The sequence below is a fragment of the Desmodus rotundus genome, chromosome 9 (assembly GCF_022682495.2).
Source record: "Desmodus rotundus isolate HL8 chromosome 9, HLdesRot8A.1, whole genome shotgun sequence".
Lineage (NCBI taxonomy): Eukaryota > Metazoa > Chordata > Mammalia > Chiroptera > Phyllostomidae > Desmodus > Desmodus rotundus.
This window is the reverse complement of record NC_071395.1, coordinates 96,611,236-96,632,322: the sequence shown is the minus strand read 5'-3', so window position 1 is coordinate 96,632,322 and position 21,087 is coordinate 96,611,236. Positions and strand designations below refer to the sequence as shown.

Here is a 21,087-nt window from a genome sequence, read left to right as displayed (position 1 = left end):
GGCTTTGGGGGGAACGGGTGAAGAGGTGAGGGGATTACGAAGTACAAACAGGTAGTCGCAGAATAGCCATGGGGATATAAAGTACAGTGTAGGAAATGGAGTAGCCAAAAAATGTATTTGCATGAGCAAAGGACATGGACAAAAGTGGGGGGATTGCCTGAGGGAATGGGGAGTGCTGGGTGGAGGAGGGTAAATGGGAAAAAATTGGGACAACTGTAATAGGATATTCAATAAAATATAATTTTAAAACATAAATAAAATCTTTTTAAAAAACTGGAAATTACATAGTGTCACTCTTTACTAAACCTTCTTGAATGGGTCCCCATTTATTCACTAAACGTAGTTTCACTGAATGCCTTGTATGTACCATGCCCTCAATAATGCCTCTTATCATGAAGTTAATGAAATATATGGTATGTGGATAGCGCTAAGTACTATGAAGAAAAAATAAAGAAGGTGTGAAGGACAGGAAATCATGTGCATGTTTCCAATTTTACTTTTTTAAAAAGATTTTATTTATTTATTTTTAGGCAAAGGAGAAGGGAGGGAGAAAGAGAGAGAAACATCAATGTGTGGCTGCCCCTCATGCACCTCCTACTGGGGACTTGGCCAGCAACCCAAGCATGTGCCCTGACCGGGAATCCAATGGGCGACCGTTTGGTTCACAGGCTGGCACTCAGTCCACTGAGCCACACCAGCCAGGGCTGTTTCCAATTTTAAATAGGGAGTCCAGGAAAGGTTTCACTGAGATGGAGTAGGTGACCTTTGAGCCAAGGTCTGGAAAGAGGTGAGGGAATGCACTCTGCAGAATATTCCAACTGGAGGGAAGAGCAAGTGCAAAGGCCTGGAGGCAGAAGCATGCCTGGCTTTGGGGCTCAGCAGAGTAGAATAAAATCCACGCGTCACTAAGATGGGTTTTGGAATCAATGGTTTATAAAATCACCCAGTTCCTTTGCCACCCCCACTCAAAACCTCCTCACTCTGCCTCTCCAACCCCCTTTCCCAGCACTCTCCCTACTTGACTATATTTCATCCACGCCTATCTCTCAGTTTACCAGAAATTATTTGCTGTTTTCGCCTGTGTTATTGCCTCTGATGGAAACACTCCCCAATCCTTATTCCCATTTACAATTTGCAAGGCCAGCTCCTTCTTTCTCATCAGGTAGGTTTCAGTTTAAATTCACCTAAAGCCATTTCAAACCACAGGACATAAAATAGGTCTCTTGTTATTTTTCTATTTCAGTTTCCTATCTGTTTCCTTCATGGCACTAATCACACCCTGCAATTGGGATATGGATATATATTTAAGTATAAATATATATATTTATACTTAAAACTCAATAGATAAATGGTACCTCATTGTCATTTAAATTTGCATTTAATCATTAGTGAAGATAAAGCATTTTCCCCAAGTGATGGTTAGTTCTCTTTTCTATATTTTGCTCAATAAATGTTCAATTCAAGTCCCTACGTCTTGAGACTGAGAGCAGGCCTGGCCAGCCGAACCCGTGCCTTGTCAGGGGAAATCTATTCCCAAGTTTCCTGGAGGAGCCAGTGACTCACGGTGATTATATCTTGGCAGGAAATGTTTCCCAAATCAAACCCATTTAGAGGAAAGTGTTTGTTTCACTTCGACATCATAAAGTTGTGAAAATGGGCAAGAAAGTTGTATTTGAGTGGTGCCATGTACTCCCATCACACAATTGAGCAATACCTGATTATGCATTACAAGATGATGATGGTTACAGGGAAGCAAGGGGAGCCCAGCCCCTCACCAGTTCCTCCGCCTTTTTCAGGGCGGTCTCAGCTCAGAGGCAGGCAACTGATCTAACTGACCCCTCTAGACTGCCCAGAGCCGAAGCAGGGTAATTCCTGCAGGGTAATTCGAAGCAGGGCTGGGCTTGCGACACAGAGCTTCTAAATTCCACGGGATTCGGAGCGCTCCAGCCAGGCCCTTATCCCGAGAGCCGCCGATATTACAGATAATCTCGCGAGAGCTCTAGCAAGGCCTGGCTGCAGAGGGCGGCGGCGAGATGTTTGGGGAGCGCCCCAGACCGCGCCCCCTCTGGCGCAGCTGGGAGAAGCACAGGCAGGAGCGGCTCGCGGCGCGCACGCGCAGGTGAGCGGGGCAAGAGGGAGGGCTGGAGGGTGGGGGGCGGGGCCTAGCGTTGCGCCGCGGGCACGTCGCTGCGCGTACTCAGTATTTAATGTCTCTGTGTTCCAACGGCCTGGGCGAGCACGTGGGGCAGCGGCCGCAGCGCACCGCCTTGGGGCCGGGCCTCTGGGGCCGAGGAGGGGGTCGGGGGGCGGCGGCGGGCGAGGACCCTGTATCCCGACAGTGGCGAAGGAGCTGGTAAGTTGGATCCACTGGAGGCGGCTGGCTCCAGGACCACCTGCCGAGGCCTGAGTACGGCGCCGTCAGGGTGATGGGGAACCTAGGGTGCAGGTGCGGAGCGCAACATGCGTTCCATGTGTCCTGCATGCCAGAGGCTCCAGGCTTCGAGTGCGGGTGCAGGGGCTCCGGCCCGCCGCCTGCTGTCAAACAGGCCCGCCTCTCCTTTCCGTCTCCTGCGCGCCCCCTCACCTTCCCAGTCTGGATTGTCTGCCCGTCGGCTCCTGCTGACAGATCGCGTGTGCGTGATTGGGGCGGCGCTCTGTAGCCGGGAGGTGACCCCCACGCGCGTCACTATCCTCGGGGGCGGGGGGCGAGGACGCGACTCCCGGGCCACCCTTTTGCGGCTTAACTTTTCCAGAGCGCGCACACCCTCGCGTGAGACAGACCTGAGCGCGTCCCACCCAAGGTCGCCTAACCCACACGCATTTACTTTTCAAAGGTCGTGTGTACCCGGTCTGAGCCGGGAGAGGCGGTGGCGGGGCGTGTTGTGGGCAGGGCCAGGTGCTCAGAAGGGCGAGGAGGTGCTCCAAGGCCCGCGGGGCACCCCTTTCTCCCTCCCGAGGGGTTAGAGTTGAATTGGTCACTCAGGAACCTCACCCAACTTCTGGGCCCCTTTGGCTTGTCCTAGGTTGCTCCCCTTCCAGGCTCGGCGATGACAAACCCGAGCTGGTAGCCCAGCTCCTGAGGGTTGTATGTGGCAAACCCGGGGAAAAGGCTCGGTTTGCTGAACCGGGAGAATGGGCTAGGCGACCGGTTGTGATTGGATCCCTGTTTTGGGAGGAGGGACCGTTAGAACCGAGTTAGGGTCGCGACGTTAAAGGCTTGGTGTCTCTCCAGAGAATTAGTATTTGCAATCCCTTAAAGGGTGGCCAGAGGGGCGGCGGCCGTCGGGTCCTGCTTGGTGTCCCCGCTGACTTGCCCCGGGGCGCGTAGGTCACATGTGGCGCTCCGCTGTCACCTCGATACCTTCCTACCGGCAGTCTGGAGAGACAAGCTAGTTTCGCGCATTCGGGTCTCAATGTGCTTGGAGAGGCCGTCGTCTTGGACGCCTCGGCGCGGCCTTTCACCAGTTCCACTCTTTTTTGCCCTTGGGTACGGTTCCCTTCCAGGGGAGGCAGGAGGAAGAGAGGAGCTCTTGGTGTTGGGCGGTGTAGAACCGACCGGGACTGCGTGTAAGCTCTGGGCCTTCCGCGATATTCCTCTCCAGCGGTGATGCCCAGGCTGGCCGTCGCCTTCCCACCCCTCCGCCGCCGCTAACGCAAACCCGGTGCACTTCGTTCCAGGTGTGAGTGGAGGTTTCTCAAGCCAGGTAGGGTGCATGGGCAGGACAATAAGATTAAACTAGCTGTCTTTCACCTACTGAAGTTCATGCTATTTGGTGTATAAATTTTTCTTCTGCAAGGAAATCAGGGCTGCTGGACACCTGGTACAATCATATCTGTTGATTGGTTTGCTATTATGCTCCCCTCTCCCCGCGCCCCACCACTCCCTCCCACCGTCACCATTCCTGCCGAACACTTCATTCACAGTGGGCTGTTAATTCTGGCAAACAGTATCCTTACCGTGCTCTTGTAATGAGGTTCTTCCCAACATTAAAAAAAAAAAAAAAAAAAAACCTATTTAGAAAGCAAAACTTGGACTCTTAGCAAGCACCACCCACCCATCCTCTTTGCTCTTAAAGGTACAGAGCATCTTTGAAATGAAGAGGAGGCAGCATGCATGGTATGGCCGTATATTGGATTCCTCTGCTCTTGGCATTCAAGTGGTTCACCTGCTTATTTAAGGCTTTCTGAGCATTAGAAACGTGTGATGTTATGTTTTCGGAGCTTTTTGACTTGTGTTGCATTTGTCTTTTTATTTAACTAGCTTTATGGATTCTGGGTAGTGATTGCTGTGTATATTCTCAGAGGAAGTTGTCACTAGGCCAGAGGAGGTCCTCTGGATCCTACAGGTATGCAAATCACCGAAGCTTCAGTGCTGACCTGGATTAAATAGGCTTTATTGTCTTGAGTATTGTTAGGTGATGGCCTAGAATTTGCAGGTAACTGATCCTGCCCAAGCCCGGGAGTGAGACAGGTCTAATGGATTTGTGTCTTGATGGAGCCCTGGGTGTGACTATCCGCTCCGTGTCCCAGCTGCATTTAGGAAATACATTCACACGTGGCCACTGCAGGGTGACAGTGAAGGTGTTGTAAGTCGCCTGCTCAAGTGGCCTGCTCAGGTGCCAAGTAGATGTGTCTGCAGTATAAGGTTGCTGAGCATCAGTATTTTAAAGCAATTTGTTTTGCTAAACCTGGTAGCCCAGCTTAACGGTGGGCTTTGGACCTGTGTCCTACCGTCGTTTGTGGGTTAGCCTTTACAGTGTTCCCTGTCCTCATCCTAAAGACAAGTTGGAATAATATTTGTGAGACTCGGCATTGTGCATGGTAGGTGCTCAAGCATTATTTTTACTCCCTCCTAAAGAATCTCTGAGACTGATTTTCTCTCGAATCACTTGAGTGATTTGAATTTTGTTAAAAGTACCCTCCCCCCAGCGTCTGGCTTGGAGACTTGGTTGGAAGGAAGAGGAAAACAAATGGGCTTCCCCACACTGCCAGCCAGCCTCCTGGCTGTAGCCTGCAGCAAACATGACTTGTGCTCATTTCAGGGCTCTGAGGAGTGGGCACCCCATGTGTCTGGTGAGCTGGCACCTCCCAGCGCATTCTCCCTGGGCCACTCCTCCCTAGTTTTCCCGGTGAGTCTGGGATGAGAGGGTTTCTCTGCAGCTTGGCCTGTTGTCCTGTTGTGAGGGAGCCAACAGTTGTGTGTTCAAGTTAATGCCTTCAGCTTGCCATGTCGAGGGTCCTCCACCCCGGGGAGGTGCTAAACCCTACGGGCTTCTGGTCCCATTTAAGTCACGTCGTACTGTTTGAGTTGCTGGTCTACATGGCATGTAATTTAATCCTAATCTTTGCTTCTTAGGGCAAGTTCTGTTTCTTCCACGTCCCTTTCTGGTGTCATGCCTCACTCGGGTTTTACCCTTATGGTCACTTAACATTAAGTACCCATCGTATGTGGCACTCCACTGAGCAAACCTGCCAACCCTGGTACCTAATTTTAGAACTGGGTGGTGGAAACTATCAGAGACAGTGTTTCGAGTAGGACAGAGTCTGGCTGGAGAAGTAACTCACTGGTGAGGATGTGGGAACTAAACTTTAGAGGATGCCTTTTCCTCGACAGTTACTGTGCTAGGTGAGTTGTGAGCAAACACTTCCCTAATTCTTTAAGCCTCACACCTCTGAGTACAGTTGAGAGTCAGTTGTACTCAGAAGCTGGGAGGTCATTCAGGATTGGATCAGTGGCGAATAGAAATACAAATTGAGAGGCAGAGAAACTGGCAAGTGTGGTTTGGAATTAAACTTGGTCTTCTGGAGGGCTTTTGTGAGAAGAACCAAGGGGTAGTCAAATCCATGGGCTTTTCCCCTAATCGTTCTGTTGCTTTCTGGCAGATTGTTGGAGTGAAGGAGTGTGTTATCGTTTAGCGTTCTGAGGACTTTCAGTAATGAGTGGCTTTCAAGATGTCTTAATCCTTAACTTCCCTTTCCTCCTACTAAAAGGGTCATTCTGTCCCTGGCTGGTCTGGCTCAGTTGATTGAGCAACAGCCTGCAAACCAAAAGGTCACAGGTTCGATTCCCAGTCAGGGCACTCGCCCTGGTTGCGGCCCACGTCCCCACTTGGGGACATGGGAGAGGCAACCAGTCGATGTACCTCTGTCACATTGATGTTTCTCTCTCTCCTTCCTTTTCCCTTTTTCTGAAAAGTAAATAAATAAAATTGTTTAAAAAAATAAAAGGTTTGTTCTGTCCAGGTCCCTGCCATTTGGACGTTCCCACAATCCGGTTTGATAGTTTGCCATAGTCAATGGTAAACATTCTGTCCCCATCTGGTAATACTGGCTGGCTGCCTTCCTTAACCCGCCTCACCGAGGCCCACGCACTTAGGAACAAAGCAGTGTCCCAGGTGAGTTTGGGAAGTAAAGGTACACCGTGCTGCAGGCCGATAAGGCTTGCTTCCCCTCTGGGCTTAGCTGGCAAGAGCCCTGGGTTGGGGGTGAGGGCTTGATACAGCTTTCAGGGCAAAACCTGGATGTGCTTCTAGGCAGTTCTGTTGGCACTCTGGGGTCTCAGTTTCTCCAGCTGGTGCAAGGGCGGGTCAACGACGAAGGCATTCAGATACTGTTCAGGGAGCCGTTAGTCTGCAGGGCCTGGGGGATCCTGGAAGGGTGGAGTTGCCCGCAGGGTTGTGTGTGGGAAGGGGGGGTTTGGGGCCAGGGTGCATGGTTCAGTGGACAGTGCAAGTCAAAGACTTAAAAACACCCATCAGCCGTTTTTACGTGCATCTCAAGTTCTCTTAGCTCTGAGGTGCTACTGTGCTAAATATTTTTATATTTTATAATCTCTCTATTCTCATTTACATTGATTTTTAGGGAGGAGCTCTAGACCCTCTCCCTCTAGGGGAGAGGGTCTAGAGCTCCTTGGCCTATAGAGTAGCAACTACTCATGTGTGACTAGTTAAATTTAAGCTTTAAGCATAAAATGCAATTTAAAAATTAGTTTCTTTGTGATGTTAGTCACATTTCCAGTGTGCAGTGGCCTCACGTGGCCCGTGGCTGCAGTACTGAGCACTGCAGGCCTAGAACATTTTCATCATCCCGGAAAGTTCCGTCGGAACCAAGTTCTTTGCCCAGCTCTAAAAGCTAAAGCGTCATGCTCTGGCTTCGTCTTTCATAGCCATAAACCAAACAGCTTTAGTGACAGCCCTGGCCAGTGTGGCTCAGTTGGTTGGAGTGTTGTCCCGTAAACCCAAGGGTCGCAGGTTTGATTCCTGGTCACAGCAAATGCCTAGGTTGTGGGCCACTTCCAGCCAATTGGTGTTTCTCTTTCACATCGCTGTTTCTCTCCCTCTCCCTCTCCCCTCCCCTCCCCTCTCTCTAAATATCAACGGGCACGTCCTCTGGTGAGGATAAAAAATAAAAATAGATAAAACATTAAAAAAACCCACGGCCTTGGTGACAAATTATTTATCAGCTCCCTCCATGGCATATTAAGAAGCAGGTTGCAGTCTGCCAGTTTGGAGGGCAGTGGTCAGTTACGAACCAGTGTGAGGAGTGCAGTGAGGGGTGTGGGAACAGGACCCTGAAGCGAAGAGCCAGACGCTGGGCCCCTGTTTGTTATCATAAAGGTCCTTGCTGGTTCCCCAAGGGCTGTGCTCACCGGCCTTGGTTTTCAGGTGTCAGCTGACCTATTCGTCCCTCCCCCACCTGAACACTTCCCACAGGGTCCCGCAGTGGGCCCTCTGCTACACAGCTCACAGATCCTTGGAGACAGATACCATGTTGATCCCACCCCCACTCCACCTCAGTGTTGGGAGGCCTGTCTTACAGACCACAGGGCACCCAGAGAGTTGCACCACAGGGGGAGGCCTGAGGCATTGCAGGGAGGCAGCTCTGGAGAGCGGGCTTCATTTCCGGACACCCCCTCCTCTAGTCTTGGGCGTGCTTAGTTTGAACCCTGCTAGGCTGACCTTTGGCATACCGTGAGAGATCTCTTCCCTTGGAGCCAGAAACCCTATGTTGCACAATAGACACTTATTAAGCACTTACTATATACCTGGTATCTTAGGAGGTTTCTTTCTAAACTGTTCCCTTTTTATTCTCTCTCAGCCCTGTGAGGTCAGGTGTTTTGACTTTGTGTGGGGGGACACTGAGGCCCTGAGGAAGCTGGGCTGACCCCAGGCTGCAGGGCTGGGCTGGCTTTGGGCCTGTATCAGGGCCCTGTGTCTGTGGCTCCAGGCCTTAGAGATGTTCCTCACTTGCTGCCCGATCAATGCTCCAGCCTCGTGCAGAAAACAAAACTGGGTTTTTAAAAGATCAAAAATCATTTATCTCACCAGCTGAGTCAGACTGTTAGGTTTTGAGTCATTTCAGCCACATTTCAGCTCTGTGATAGAGGTGTTTGTATTCCATTTTACAGGACATTTTCATCTGACAGGAAACTGAAGTTCAGGATCCTACTCCTTAAGGCTCTTGTCCTTCCAAAGCCCTATTTCGCCATCAGAATTATGCAAGCAGCCGGTGCGTTTGAGCTGCACCAACAATGGCTGTGACTAAGAAAGCCTTGCAGACTGTAGCTGTGCCGGAGGCCCTGGGAAACTGCTCCGAAGACTTTGGTTTAGCTCAGTGGCCTCGTCGAGAAGGCAACCTTGAAGGCACTCATTCCCTGGCTAATAATAATGTGGCCTGTCAGACCTCACATGGAGGTCACGAGACCATCCCCTGGCCCTCTGCAGGGTTGCCTGCCGGTGGAGGCAGCAGGGTTTGCTCAAACCCAGCCCTCGGCCACACACTGCATTGCCACTCCCACCCCTTCTCTCCCAACCTTGGCCGGGACAGCAGATCTGAGGGCCAGCTCGGTCTTCTGTAAATCTTCTTGCTCCTCCTTCCTGTCGCTTCAAAGAGAAAGCAGGAGGGACTTGCCTGAACTGCCTTGGAAGGAGGCCCTCACTCTGATGGGCGTTGGGCTGTCTCTGCTGAGAAAAGCCTCCTTGCTTTGTCCTGTGACTTTGGTGAAGCCCACCCAGCCCAGCGTGCGCTGTCGTGCTGTTTTTGGCAGGTGGCGTCCTTGAGAAGGGCCAAGTGCATGTGGCTTCAGTGCAAAGGGCAGGTCCTGAGGCCAGAGCTGCTGCTGCTTTCTAATCAGAAGAGGAAGAAGACAGCGACACTAGAAGCTACCTTGGGGTGCTGGTGGAGGGGAGAGGTAGCTGCTCAAGAGGTCCCTGGGGCTGCCTTTTCTATTCTGGGTCTGTGGCAGGGGCCCAACCGTGTCTCCCGGGCCAGGCAGGCATGTGACCGAGGCAGCCCAGTGAGCCCTGGAACCCAGGACGGCTGTCCTGGGGAATGATAGCCATTGCTGCCCCAGTAGCCAGCTGCTCAGGAAATCACCTAACCCCATTTCCACGGGAAGTCAGCCACCCTAAGGACAGGCGACTAAATGGACACTGAAAACCCTGTGAAACTGTGAATCTGCCGGCCACAGGAGTACTGGTGCACTCTGGCTTCAACCAAAATGAAAACGTGGCTTCAGCCGAAATGAAAGAGGAGGCAGAGCTGTGCGCCTCAGGAGGGGTTCTTACAGGGGAGCCAGTGGGAAGCGGGCTGAAGAGATATGGAAAAGGAGTCCAACAAATAAGTTCTGCCCCACACCGCCATCCTTTCCTCTCCTGCCCTGTTTTTTTTTTTTTCTCCTCCTTTGCTCTTGGAGCTGGCAACTCTAGTCCATCTATCTGTTTCTGATTAAGAAAGCTTCAAGCCATATAAGGCCCTCTGTTGCCTATGGTTTATGTTGGCTGGAGAGTGAGGTTGTTTTTGCAAAGTGTATTTCAAGGAAGTGGCAAGGGCTTATGTGGGGCTGAGTGTGTGCGTGTCCCTGTCCTCATCCACTGCCCGACCCCCCACCAGGGCTAATGAGTCGTGTGACCCCAGGGCTTTGTACGAAAGCATTTGCTAAGAACTTGAAGTATCGATACAAAGTGGGCCTATTTACACACACATTATGCACCGGCCGTGCTACCAGCTACAGAGGCACCCTCGTTTCTGGAACAGATTCCGGAATCAGCCTCTGATGATTAGCTTAGAAACTATAGCCCCCGTGGCTATTAGGGCAAGTTGGTGTTCCTCTCTGGAGGAAGTGTGGAGAAACTATTCTTCTGGGTTCTTGACCTTCAGCAGTGCGTCTGCCCAGGGAAGCTGGGGGGTGATTTCTCTGGCAGCAGCCCTCCGACCTCATCTTCAACTCCCTTTCTTGCTGCCTCTTGAGTCAGCCAAGCTTGTTTCTGCCTTAGGACTTCGGCCTGTGTTCTCCCTGCCTGGAACTTTCTCCCCCTCTCCTTTTCCTGTCCTCTCGGATCTTGGCACGGCTGCCCCTCACTGTGCCAGCTCTGCCACCACCTCTTGGGAGAAGTGCTCTCTGACCATTCTGTCTCAAGCACCCCCTTTCCCACGCGCTCCTTATCTAGCCTTTCTCTACCTGGGTCCCTCATCTACACCACAGGACACGGAAGAGGACTGAGTGGCTGTTTCTCAGCTCTCCCAGGCAGCACCATTCTAGGTGCCCTGGAGTATAGTTGATTCCTCAGGTCTAAGGGATGCCTGCGGCTCAGTTCTCTGAGAACTGAGCGGTCGAGAGGCTGCGGGTTTATTACGTTTGGTCCCTGCATCTTTGTAGTATCTTGAGATCTGAACTGTGACTCCCTACCTACCCCTCCATCCACCTGTACTTCCTGAGGGCTTCTGCACATCCAGCAGAACCTGGCTCGCAGTGGGGTGTTCCATCTTTATGAAGTGGCTAGGCCCAAGGGGTGGGAGCCAGGTGCCCCAGCTCCAAAAGTTCTATCAATAAGCATGTTCTCTTTGTGATCTTTGTGATTATTGCTGTCAGCAGGGCAGTTGGGGGGTGGGAGGGGGATGGGGGTCTTTGAAGCAAAATTAGCATCAATTGTTATGGGAAAATAAAGCATTATAAATTTGTGCATAGATGACATACATATTTATTTTGGTGGTTAAACATAAAGCTGTGTGGTAATAAAGCATCCATTGCTACTTAACGCTTCAGAATATATTAATTTTCTCTGAAAGCATTGCTTGTGGGAAGTTCTGAGTTTGACCGTGTGCGCACGGTGTGGAAGAACAGCCACTCGCCCTGAGTAGCCTTGTGCCTGCCCTGTGCTCTTCTGGAGCAGCTGCTTGCGTTCTTCTGGTCGCCCTCCCTACCTCTGTATGTTGGAATCGTTCCTTCCTTCCTCCCGCCCACCTTTTCTTCCTTTTTATGTTACCTCATTGGCTTTTCTACCCTGGAAGGACTTGGCTCATTTCTAAACTTTCCTCCCTCATCCTCAGTGTAGAGGGAGTGTGCATTGTTATGATACAAATACTGCTTCCATACTTCCATGCTTGTCTCCCTCTCCCTGCTCCTCTCCTAATTAACTTTGTTTAGTTTCATTTTCTGTGTCTGTCCCATCAGTTCTCAGACTCTCCCCTGGGCCTCAGCCATTGCCGTCCAGCTCCTCTCACTACCACGCAGATCCACGTCACTCCTGGGATGCGCCCCGTCCGCTGCCTCTGCTTCCCCTTCATCCTGGGAATTAATTCCTTCTCCCCTTCCCTTGTGTTGCTTCCTGAATCAGTGCCCCCTCCTTTCTTGATTTACTGCCTTATTTTTGTGGAGCCTTTCTTTTGGCAGCTTGCTGAGAAAGTGTGCAAGGGAGGGCAGCCAGTAAGGAGCAAGCTGATTCATGCACAAGGACGAACTCCTTTGAAGGTATGGGTTGGAGAGTGGCTAGAGACAGAAGGGTTGGCGGAAAGTTGACAACTAGGCCCCCAGACCCTTTCACCACAGATCTGGCTTTGCTTTAGGAGCAGTGGAAATGAGAAGGGGTCTGGATTTGGGCACCAGATGGTGGTGAGACGGGTACTGAATGAAAGTCTGCACACTGAATGGGGCAACCCAACCTCCCCAGGCTCCCACAGTGCTGTCCTCTCCTCTCCCACCCCAGGACCTTACGACGTTCTGGTCTGGAGAAACTGGCAGCCTGGTTCCTGTTTGTCCCCCGTCCTACCCAGCGCCCTTGACTCGTGGACCAAACTTGTTGGTTACTCGGTGGCAGAGGGTGGCAGTAATAGGCCCACCAGAGAAGAAGTTGTTCATGTTTTTTGCCCCAAAAGGACTTCAAAGTGCCTCAAGAGTAGTGCGTTTGTGTGATTCATTTCTTGTCCTACTGTGCGTTTACCCTGTAGTTATATATAACTTAATGGAAATTACTTTATGCCTTTATGTGATTTCTGCCTTGGTAATAATACACCGTTTGCCATTTGGAAAACCAGTGCCTCCCTCTTTGCTTTGTCCCGATCTGGAAAGGGTCTTTGCCTCACACCAACATCCTCCCGATGCCTTTTGAAGGCACGTCTCATCTTTATTACCTTCTAAATAAGCTCGTCCGATCATAGCTCCATACCTTCCGGGCAGTCTTGTGGAGCGCTCTGTGCTCCTGGGCAGGGACTGCGTGTACCCAGGAACACTGCGCTGGCACCCGCTTTGTCGCCACAGCCATTAAACAATTTTAGGCCTCATGCCTACCCCCCGAGTGGAGCAATGGGGAGACCTTTGTGGGAGGTGCTGGCTTTTCCCCTCTAGCACTTTAAGCCTGATGAGACTGGACCTGTCATGAATGGTCAGTGGAGAAGGAAGGAGGCCGGGTAGTTCACACCCGTGTGGTTTCCTCCTTTCCCAACTTTTCCAAACTGAGAGTTTAATTTTTAATTGAACTGGAGGAAGAAGAGCTTTTAATTTGAGACCGTGTCCAGAGAGGGGATTCTGCACTTCTGACTTTGCTTACCTGGAGCTCGTGGTAGCGGCCCGGGGTTTCCGTCTTGGCTGGACGAGGCTTCATTGAGCGGTCACGCCCACGCGGACATCACTGGGGGAAGCCTGCAGTCTCCAGGAGAGCAGGCCGTGAAGGGTTCTGTGGTCCAGAAGCAGGGGTTTGGCGGGCGTGGCTGCTCTGTGGGGCCATCACAATGGAGGGTGTGGGAGACAGCCCTGGGCAGCAGGACCTCACAGTCCCACTGTGAGCTAATTTGGAATCTTTAGGGTGCCAGCATGAATCGCAGCTGAGTCAGGCACCCTAAGAATGAAGGTGACAGACCTGTGAACACCAGGCCTGGGCTGAAACAGCACACCCGAGGCATGGCTCCCGCGCTCTGAGTCCTGGGCCCCGGCCATGCTGCTGAGGGTGAGTGGCCCGGCCCGCCATCATCCCCTGCGCTCAGGGGCAGGACCGGACACTGCCCAGCGAGGGGGGCACCGGCCATCTCGGCATTTGTCCAGTTTCCTTCACGTCTTCTTGGAACACCCTCCGGAACTGTGCTGCCCACTAGGTAGCTACCAGCTGTATGTATGTGGTTATTTAAATTAAATTAACATTAAATATAATTTAAAATTCAGTTCCTCAGTCACACTGGCCACATTTCCAGTGCTCAGTAGCCTCTGTGGCTAAGTGGCTTCCCATATTGGAACTCATTCGCCACCTGGGCATCAGCCAGGACTTTGCCTCTTGTGACCTGCCCTGATTTGGCCATGTCACGGCTTCCCGCTGCTGGACAGTGAAGGTCAGACTCTGTTCGTCTGGCCCCAGCCGGCCCTCAGCCCTGCTCCCAGGACCTGTTCTCTCTCCTGGGCCTGCCTGCCTGCTCCCTGCCACCCCAGAGATACACTGGGTTTAGAACCTTAACTGATGTCATTAACACACCATGCGACCTGCGCTGATTCTGGCTGTTTCTGAGGCAGGCCTCCTTGAGGTCTCTTTGCTTCTTTCTGAAACTGGGCTTAGCTTGGGGCCGGTGTGTGGGTGAAAATGAGACGCACACTGCCTCTTCCGGACTGTGAGCTTCCGGGGGACAGAAGCGCTTTCTCGCCGAAACTTAAACACGTTGGAATGTATGTGCGTATCCTCAACCCGACGAGGAATTGACTTAGTGCATCCATACAAACCAAAAGGCACTCTTGGTGCCTTTTGAACAACTTGGTGTCCACATGAACAACTATGAACCTACTTTTGCCCACCCCTGTATAAACGTCCAGAACACAGAGTGGGTGTGGCTTCATAGACCAGGCCCGAGCCCAGACTGGACTTGTGAGGCTCTTGGCACCTACGTTCGTGTTTTTATGATGGATTTTCCCATCATTGAGTTACACACAGCTCTTTTTCCACAATAACTGCAGCCCAATAGGCTGAGTCACTGGGACCGACACTCTTTGTCTCATTTCCCAGAGATGTGTTTTCTTGTTTAGCAGAAGGCCTGGGATTGCGGCGACCCGGCCGGTCATCGGGGTTGGCAGTGAAGTGATCACTTCTCCAGAGGTACGCTGTTCTGAGAGACTGCAGCTTCCTGTGGGAGAGAGAAGGGACCCTTTCCTCTGAGAACCCAGAGTGAGCAGGTGGGCACCACGGTCTTGTGGGACCGAGACATGTGCCTGCCCTCAGCTCTGTGTGACCACTGGGCAGCCGGCCAGCGTGCATCTATTTGTGGGTAAATGGACCTGCTAAAAATAAGCAGGCGGCTATTTCATTCCAGCAGATTCAGAATAGCCAAGTCTCCTCCCCACCAACTGTAAGCCAGGGCTCTGCGTCCTTTTCCCTGATGGGAGGCGGGCCTGCCTGTGTGGCCTGGGCCTCAGGAGTGGGGGTGGGGGGAGGCCACCTTCAGTTAGCTTGTGAGTGAGAAGGCTTTTAGACCCACACTGTTAAATGCCACTTATATTTTGAGAGGTTCAGGTTAAAGGAAAAAAAAAAGGGCAGAGAGAGCAACTCAAGAGTCTGTTTGAGGAAGGAAGGCAGTGGAGGGCCTTGTAAAGGCGGCCCTGAGAACTCAGGAGAAATGGGAACATTCTCCACCACCAGTCCGGCCTGTGTGTCCACATAAAGCAGGGCAATGGCTCCTTACCTGTTCACAGAAAGTCTGTTTAACGGAGGTGAGGTCGTCCCGGGTCGGACTGGAGGGCTAAGGAAGTGAGGGACGTTACTTGACTGGTGGGAAGTGGGGCTTCAGTCACCCGGAGCTGCCTGTGAGGTGCTCTCAGTGAAGCCCAGCTAGGTTCTCAGATCCGCTGTGGGTGGATGGCCTCTGATTCCAGGGGCTCCTGGCTCTGTTTTTGGTGGAGGTAGTTCATATCTAATCATTAAGCCCCTGGTGGCAAGGAAAAAATAAATTGTTCCAGCCCCTCCGGTCTTTGGACCTCTTACCTCTTATCTCAAGGGCCAGGAGCCCTTTGGTTCCCACCCAGGGCAGGTTCTGTCCCTAGAGACAGTGTGGAGAGGAGGGCTTTGCCTGGAGGAGCAGTGGCCACTGGCTCTGGTCCCTCAGCATGGGGTCCCTCAGCTGTAGGCCAGCGTATGAGCTGTAGGCACTGGGGGCCCAGGTGGGACATAGTCAGGATTCTGTGGGTTGGGTGACATGGTGTCAGCGTAGCAGTATTGAACGCCTTCTGGGAGGCCCTCCTGGCATGACGACAGGGGCATCTGGCGAGGAAGTGGTGCACAAAGTTTCATAAGCTGTGATTAGCAGAGCAGCTACAGCAGCCTGTCTGCAGGGGGCTGTAGGTGGCGGGTCTGGGGGCTAAGAGCCTCAGCCTCTGGGAACAAGCTGGACTGGGCGGGCTGGGTGGGTGAGTGAGTGGTAGCGGTGTCCCTGAGAGCTATATAGAGGCAGGCCGGGAGCACGTGTAGTGTTCCAAGTGAACTAGGACTGGGAGCAGAACAGGTGGAGTGGGTGGAGGCCGGTGACATGGCGGGCCAGGGTCTAGGGTGTGGCATGGCTCTCCTGGGGTGCAGGCCCAGAGCCAGACCGAAATGCATGAGTGCTGGGCCTCTGCCTCAGGGCCAGTTTCTGCTGCCTCTAGTGCTGGACCCTTGGATCAACTTTTAGTTCCAGAGTGAAGAGGGGCAGTTCCCAGTGTTTTGAGAGGCAGTTTGTGTCTTGGAGAGCAATTCCCCCCTTACACACACACACACCCCAATTTGTGTTTGAGGCCTTGGGCCCTTGGTATGTACAATGGGAGACTGCCCCCTATGGTTTGTTAAGGTACGGGATTCTTTTTCTCTTTCTCTACCCTATTCCATTTCATCTTTTTCCTGTGGTCAGAGAATTGCTAGAATACTGTGGGAATCACAACTATACACCCTGCTGAAATACGATTGTCTAGTCAATAAGGAATCAAAATCTAAATTTATGGCAAGAAGGAAACCAGGGTTCAGGCGGCAGCCCTACTTCCTGTTGCATGTGACCTGTTGGGTAGGACTGAATTTCCTGACAAAAGGCTGTGTCTGCCGTATACTGTCTCATCCTGAGAGTACCCTTCCCCTGTAGCTTCTTTTCCTTCTCACATTTTATTTACTTTCATGTAAAAGACATTGAACACAAAGCAAATATCCCACAATCTACCCCTTTTGGGGGGTGTTCACGTAGTTACAGAGCAGCGACTCTCCAGCCTGACTGCCCGTGGCGTTGCCGCGGTGAACAAACCTGGTGCCTGGGTCTCGCCCTCAGGAGACTCGGGTGTCATTGGTCTGGGAGCCGTGGGCTTTTCAAAGCGTCCCAGGCGGTGCACAGTGTACGGCCAAGTTGGAGAACCACTGAGAGGGAAACTATAAAAAAGTCTCTCTTCCCAAAGGGAAGGAGGAAGACTGTCCATTTCGATAAGATCCCAGTTTGACTGTGGGGCCACGTGGACGCAGACGGTACGTGCATGCGGCGTCCTGCAGCTGTCACTGTGCAGCACAGCAGCTGTCCACGTCAGCAGCGGGAGAGCAGCCTGCCTCTAGCGCCGGTGTGTCCATGGTTCTGCGGTCTGTTCAGCGTGATGCCTCTGAGTTTTGCTTCAAGTGCCATCCCAGTGAGCGTTCTTATGTAGACTTCTACCTCTGCGGAGTTTCTTCCCCTCTCTCTCCCCCTCCCTGCCTCCCTCCTTCTTTGCCTTTAAAGAAAAGATTCCAGGTGTGCGATTTTAGGGTCATTGGGTACGGTCATAACGTTTTAAGAGCAGTAGAAACTTTCCCTTTCCTAGGCCCACATTATGCCTTATCCCTGCAGACCTAACATTAATTCATGGATTCCGGACTTAAAGTGGAGTAAAACTTGAGTTCCTTTCCCTTGGCTGTCTAACTTTGAGTTCTTTTTTATTTTAGAGGGGGGGTAGGGAGGAAGTGAGGAAGGGAGAGAGAAACACCGATGGGTGGCCTCTCATATGCACCCCATCCAGGGACTGAACCTGCCACCCATACTGGGAATCAAACCAGCGACCTTGCGCTTTGTGGGAACCAACTGGTCAGGGCTGACCTGGAGTCCTTAAACCTTCAAGATGGTAATATGTTCCAAACCAGGTAGCGGGAGAGAAGGTGTTTGGTGAGGTTCCTCATTTGAATCTAAAGCCGTAAGGCGGCAGCATCATTGAAGCCTTCCACTCGCAGGGATTAATACAGTGTCTTCTGAACCCTGGCTACTGCTCAGTTCTGCTTTGTATTTTCCGATCCCATTGCTTCACCTGCAGACAAGAGCAGGAAGAAGGGTTATCTTTAAAGATGAGGGACCTTCTGGAGATGACCTCCTCCCCACGCATCCCCTAAAGAAGCACTTTCCCTTGTGCTTTCACAGACGTGCCCGTGAATCCCCTGGGAGTCTTGTTGGAGTGCAGTGGGTCTGGGGTGGGACTGAGGTGCTGTATTTCTCGCAGGTTCCCAGGTTACGCTCGGTGCTTCCGGTCAGTAGACTGGGCTTGACAAGCAGAGTCCCGGAGCAGTGTTTGCAGCCTCGGCTGACCACCAGGCTCACTTGGGGAGTTGTATGCTCTGCTTTTGCCAGAAAACATTTAGAGAAGTAGGCAAAACCAGTAAGAGTTGGAAAAGGCATTTACAGCGAAGCACAAACCCAAATTAGGGTATAGTTTACCATGTGGAGGATTTGGGGGTTTAAGACAAAATTTCTGCCTGTGGAACAGTTTGCTGGCATGGGAGACACTGAACACAAGCATTCTGGAGTAAGTCACGTCCTTCTAATGAGAGCTAACCCTGCTCTGCAAAGCACTAAACTGCATAGCTCAACTAACCCTTATACCGTCATCCAGTATGTGCTTCAGCTTACAGATGAAGAAACCGAGTTTCTCTCCCCATTACATTTCTACTGCCTTATTGCAGGCCTTTATCATTCCGCCCTTCCTGATTCTAACTGACCAGGTCTCCAGGTTCCTTTCACTCCACGGACTGTTTCTCCTGGGCCCAGAATCAGCCGCAAACAGTTGGGTGTGGATTCCTTTTAGACCTATGCTGGTTCTCTGTTGTCTACAGGATAAAGTCGAGGCTCTGGTGAAGTCCCAGGACTTGATTCTCCAAGCATTTCCAAGTGTATTTTGCTAGTCCCCTGTCCTGGAGCATCTCCCGGTCCCTTTTGGACTCTTACCCATCCTTTGCTATGGCTGTCTCTAATGTTTCATTGGCTCGTGGTTTTGTGGGACCTGTGAGGGACATATGTACATGTGGATTCCATGGGTGTTTGAAAGTGTTCCCACGCTACCTGAATAGAAAAGATTTCTGGGAGTTTAGAGGACTAAAACACTGAACATAACTAGCTCCTTGGGGGGAACACTGGGAGAATTTGGCATCAAGAAGTGATGAAGGAAGGGATTTGTTCAAGAGAAGGTTCAGCTTGTCTCAAGGGAGTGTGTGTGGGTGAGGGAGCGGAAGGGGGTGTCTCTTCCTGCCCACCCACCTTCAGCGGCTTGCCCAGAGTTGTGGGTGTGAGGGGCGGTGCTCCTTTCAGCCGCAGGGAAAGGGGGTGCAAACGGCTTGGCTCTGCTGTCCATTGTCTTTCCTGTGCAGTCACATCGGGATCCTCCTGCCAGCTCTCATAGCATCTCTCTCTTCTCCCTCTCTCCCCCTCTCCCCCTCTCCCCCTCTCCCCCTCTCCCCCTCTCCCCCTCTCCCCCCATGCTCCCAGGTGTAACTATTTCCAGCCTCCAGGATGGCCATCCAATTCCGTTCACTTTTCCCCTTGGCATTGCCTGGAATGCTAGCGCTCCTCGGCTGGTGGTGGTTTTTCTCTCGGAAAAAAGAGCACGTCAGCAGCCATGATGAACCAGTGGGGGCCAGCGTGGTGGAGCTGAGAGCCGACCCTGCCATCAAGGACCTGGTCCCGGTGGAAGATCCCTGTCCTGCAGTAGAGTCTACGCCCCCCAGTGTCACACAGCCAGCAGAAAAGGAGCTGGCCGCCGTGATCAAGCCTTCCGCAGAGCCCCCAACCTTGCTGCGGGCACGTCCAGCCTTCTGTGGCTCAGAGTCCTCAGACAGCCTTTCTAACACCACAGACACGAGATTTCGACCAGGAACACGCAAAGATGACAGTGCAAGGGTGGAACTAGCCCTCACTGGTGACAAAGCCAGGTCTGTTCCTCTAGAGTGCTCCCTACCACCCCCGGAGTCTGTTCTCTTCCCCCACAGAGCAGCTGAGGTGTGCAGGCAGGAGGCAGGGCATGGCCCACAAGGCCAGCCTGCAGCCCCCACAGACAAGCATGACCCTGGGGAGAAGGCGAGGGAGACGGGGGCTGAAGGCACTGGCGATGCGGTGCTGGGAGAAGGTGTGCTGGAAGAAGGCGTGTTGTCCCCGGAGCATGGCTCTGCACCACAGAGCAGCAAGGCACCCAGCCTGGCTCCCTTGGGAGGAAGAGGAGAGGAAGGGAAGAGCAGCCTGCCTCAGGCGGATGGGGACGCAGCAGGGAAGTTGCTGAGCAGCCTCACTGGATCAGCTCACACGGAGAGGGCCAAGGATGTCGAAACGCCAGTACCCCAGGTCAGAGGTGGCCGAGCCTGGGAAGGAGAGCTGAGCAAAGAGGAAACCTTGGATAAAAATGATGCGATTGAGCAAGCTGCCTTCCAAATTATCTCCAAAGTGATTTTGGAGGCCACTGAAGAAGTGCTGGCCACCACCACAGGCAAGATCGAAGACTGCATGTGTCAGGCCTCAGCCGGTCAGCTCCAAGGGCAGGAGGAGAGCTGTGCCCCAGTCTGCCAGAAATCTGCCCTCAAGCCAGATGCCTCTGAGCCCAGTCCAGCCTCGGGAGAGGCGGCTGCAGCCGAGGCAGCCTTGGCCCCATCGGATGCTGCCCTCCCCTCGCCGGGCCTATCAGCAGAGGACCTGCCACCACCAAAGGCCTATGTGAGCTGCCTGCGCAGCCCCCTGTCCAGCCCCACCAAGGACACGAAGCCAAAGAACTCTGTGCACCACATCGCCCTGGTCCCCTGCCCACCACCAGCCACCCCCCTTGGAGAGTCGCTGGACAACACGAGTGTCGTGGTGGAAGATGCTGGCTGTGTCACTTGTGTGTCTGAGAGCAGCCAGGGTGTCCCTTCAGTGGCCTCCTCCGGGCAGTGCGCAGATTCCGTCAGCACTTCAGGGCTCGAGGACTCGTGTACAGAGACCACCAACTCAAGCCCGAGGGACAAGACCACCACCTCACCGCTGCCACAAAGTACTGTGCCCTTCAGCAATGGGGTGCTGAAGGGGGAGTTGTCAGACTTGGGGACTGAGGATGGATGGACCGCGGATGCAGAAGCAGATCATTCGGGAGGTAGGAGGGTCCGCTAAGCCTGTTCCTCTAGAGTGCTCCCTTCCACCCCCAGAGGCTGTTCCGTTCCCCAGGGAGCAGCTGAGGTGTGCAGGCACAAGGCAAGGCGTGGCCCGCAAGGCCAGTCCGCAGCCCCCACAGAGAAGCATGGCCCTGGGGAGAAGGCACTTAGGGGACCAGGGGGTTCTCCTTTATGCAGTAGCAAAGGCTGCTGGTCTGCCTTTGCTCCTCTGCTCCTTCTCCCTCTGCTCCTTCTGCAGTAACGGTGCTCTTCCACTCCGTCCCAGCTGGCCGGCAGAGAGGGCACAGGGTAGAACTGGTGGGTAACTGAAAAGTTAGCCTGCCCCGAACCCCAAAGCCACGGGACCTGGAACTTATTAGGCAGCTCGTGACCCTCCCCAGCCCATCTGTAGGAACCAGATCAAAGTTGGGTGTGCTGATTAACCTAACTTTGCCTCTTTTAAACTAGCCTGTTAATTTTCTTTCCA

General features: G+C 52.7%; 1 protein-coding gene across 6 annotated transcripts in view; it reads left to right on the top strand.

Annotated features, from left to right (window-relative positions):
* Positions 1–1,871: 1,871 nt before the first annotated feature.
* AKAP1 (A-kinase anchoring protein 1) overlaps positions 1,872–21,087 on the top strand; it is a 31,598-nt gene continuing 12,382 nt past the window's right edge. For 2 of the 6 annotated variants that reach the window (XR_008425078.1, XM_024572870.2), the window contains exons 1-2: positions 2,218–2,353; positions 18,976–20,602. Coding sequence is in view for 5 of the 6 variants with exons in the window: in XM_024572870.2 (XP_024428638.2) it covers positions 19,000–20,602 (1,603 nt within the window). In the remaining variant the exon portion in view is untranslated. Of the gene's footprint in view, positions 2,120–2,217; positions 2,354–2,415; positions 3,705–6,243; positions 6,396–9,377; positions 14,349–18,975; positions 20,603–21,087 lie in introns of those variants that run through there. The other 4 variants (XM_053910491.2, XM_045182221.3, XM_024572871.4 and 1 more) reach the window with 4 other exon arrangements.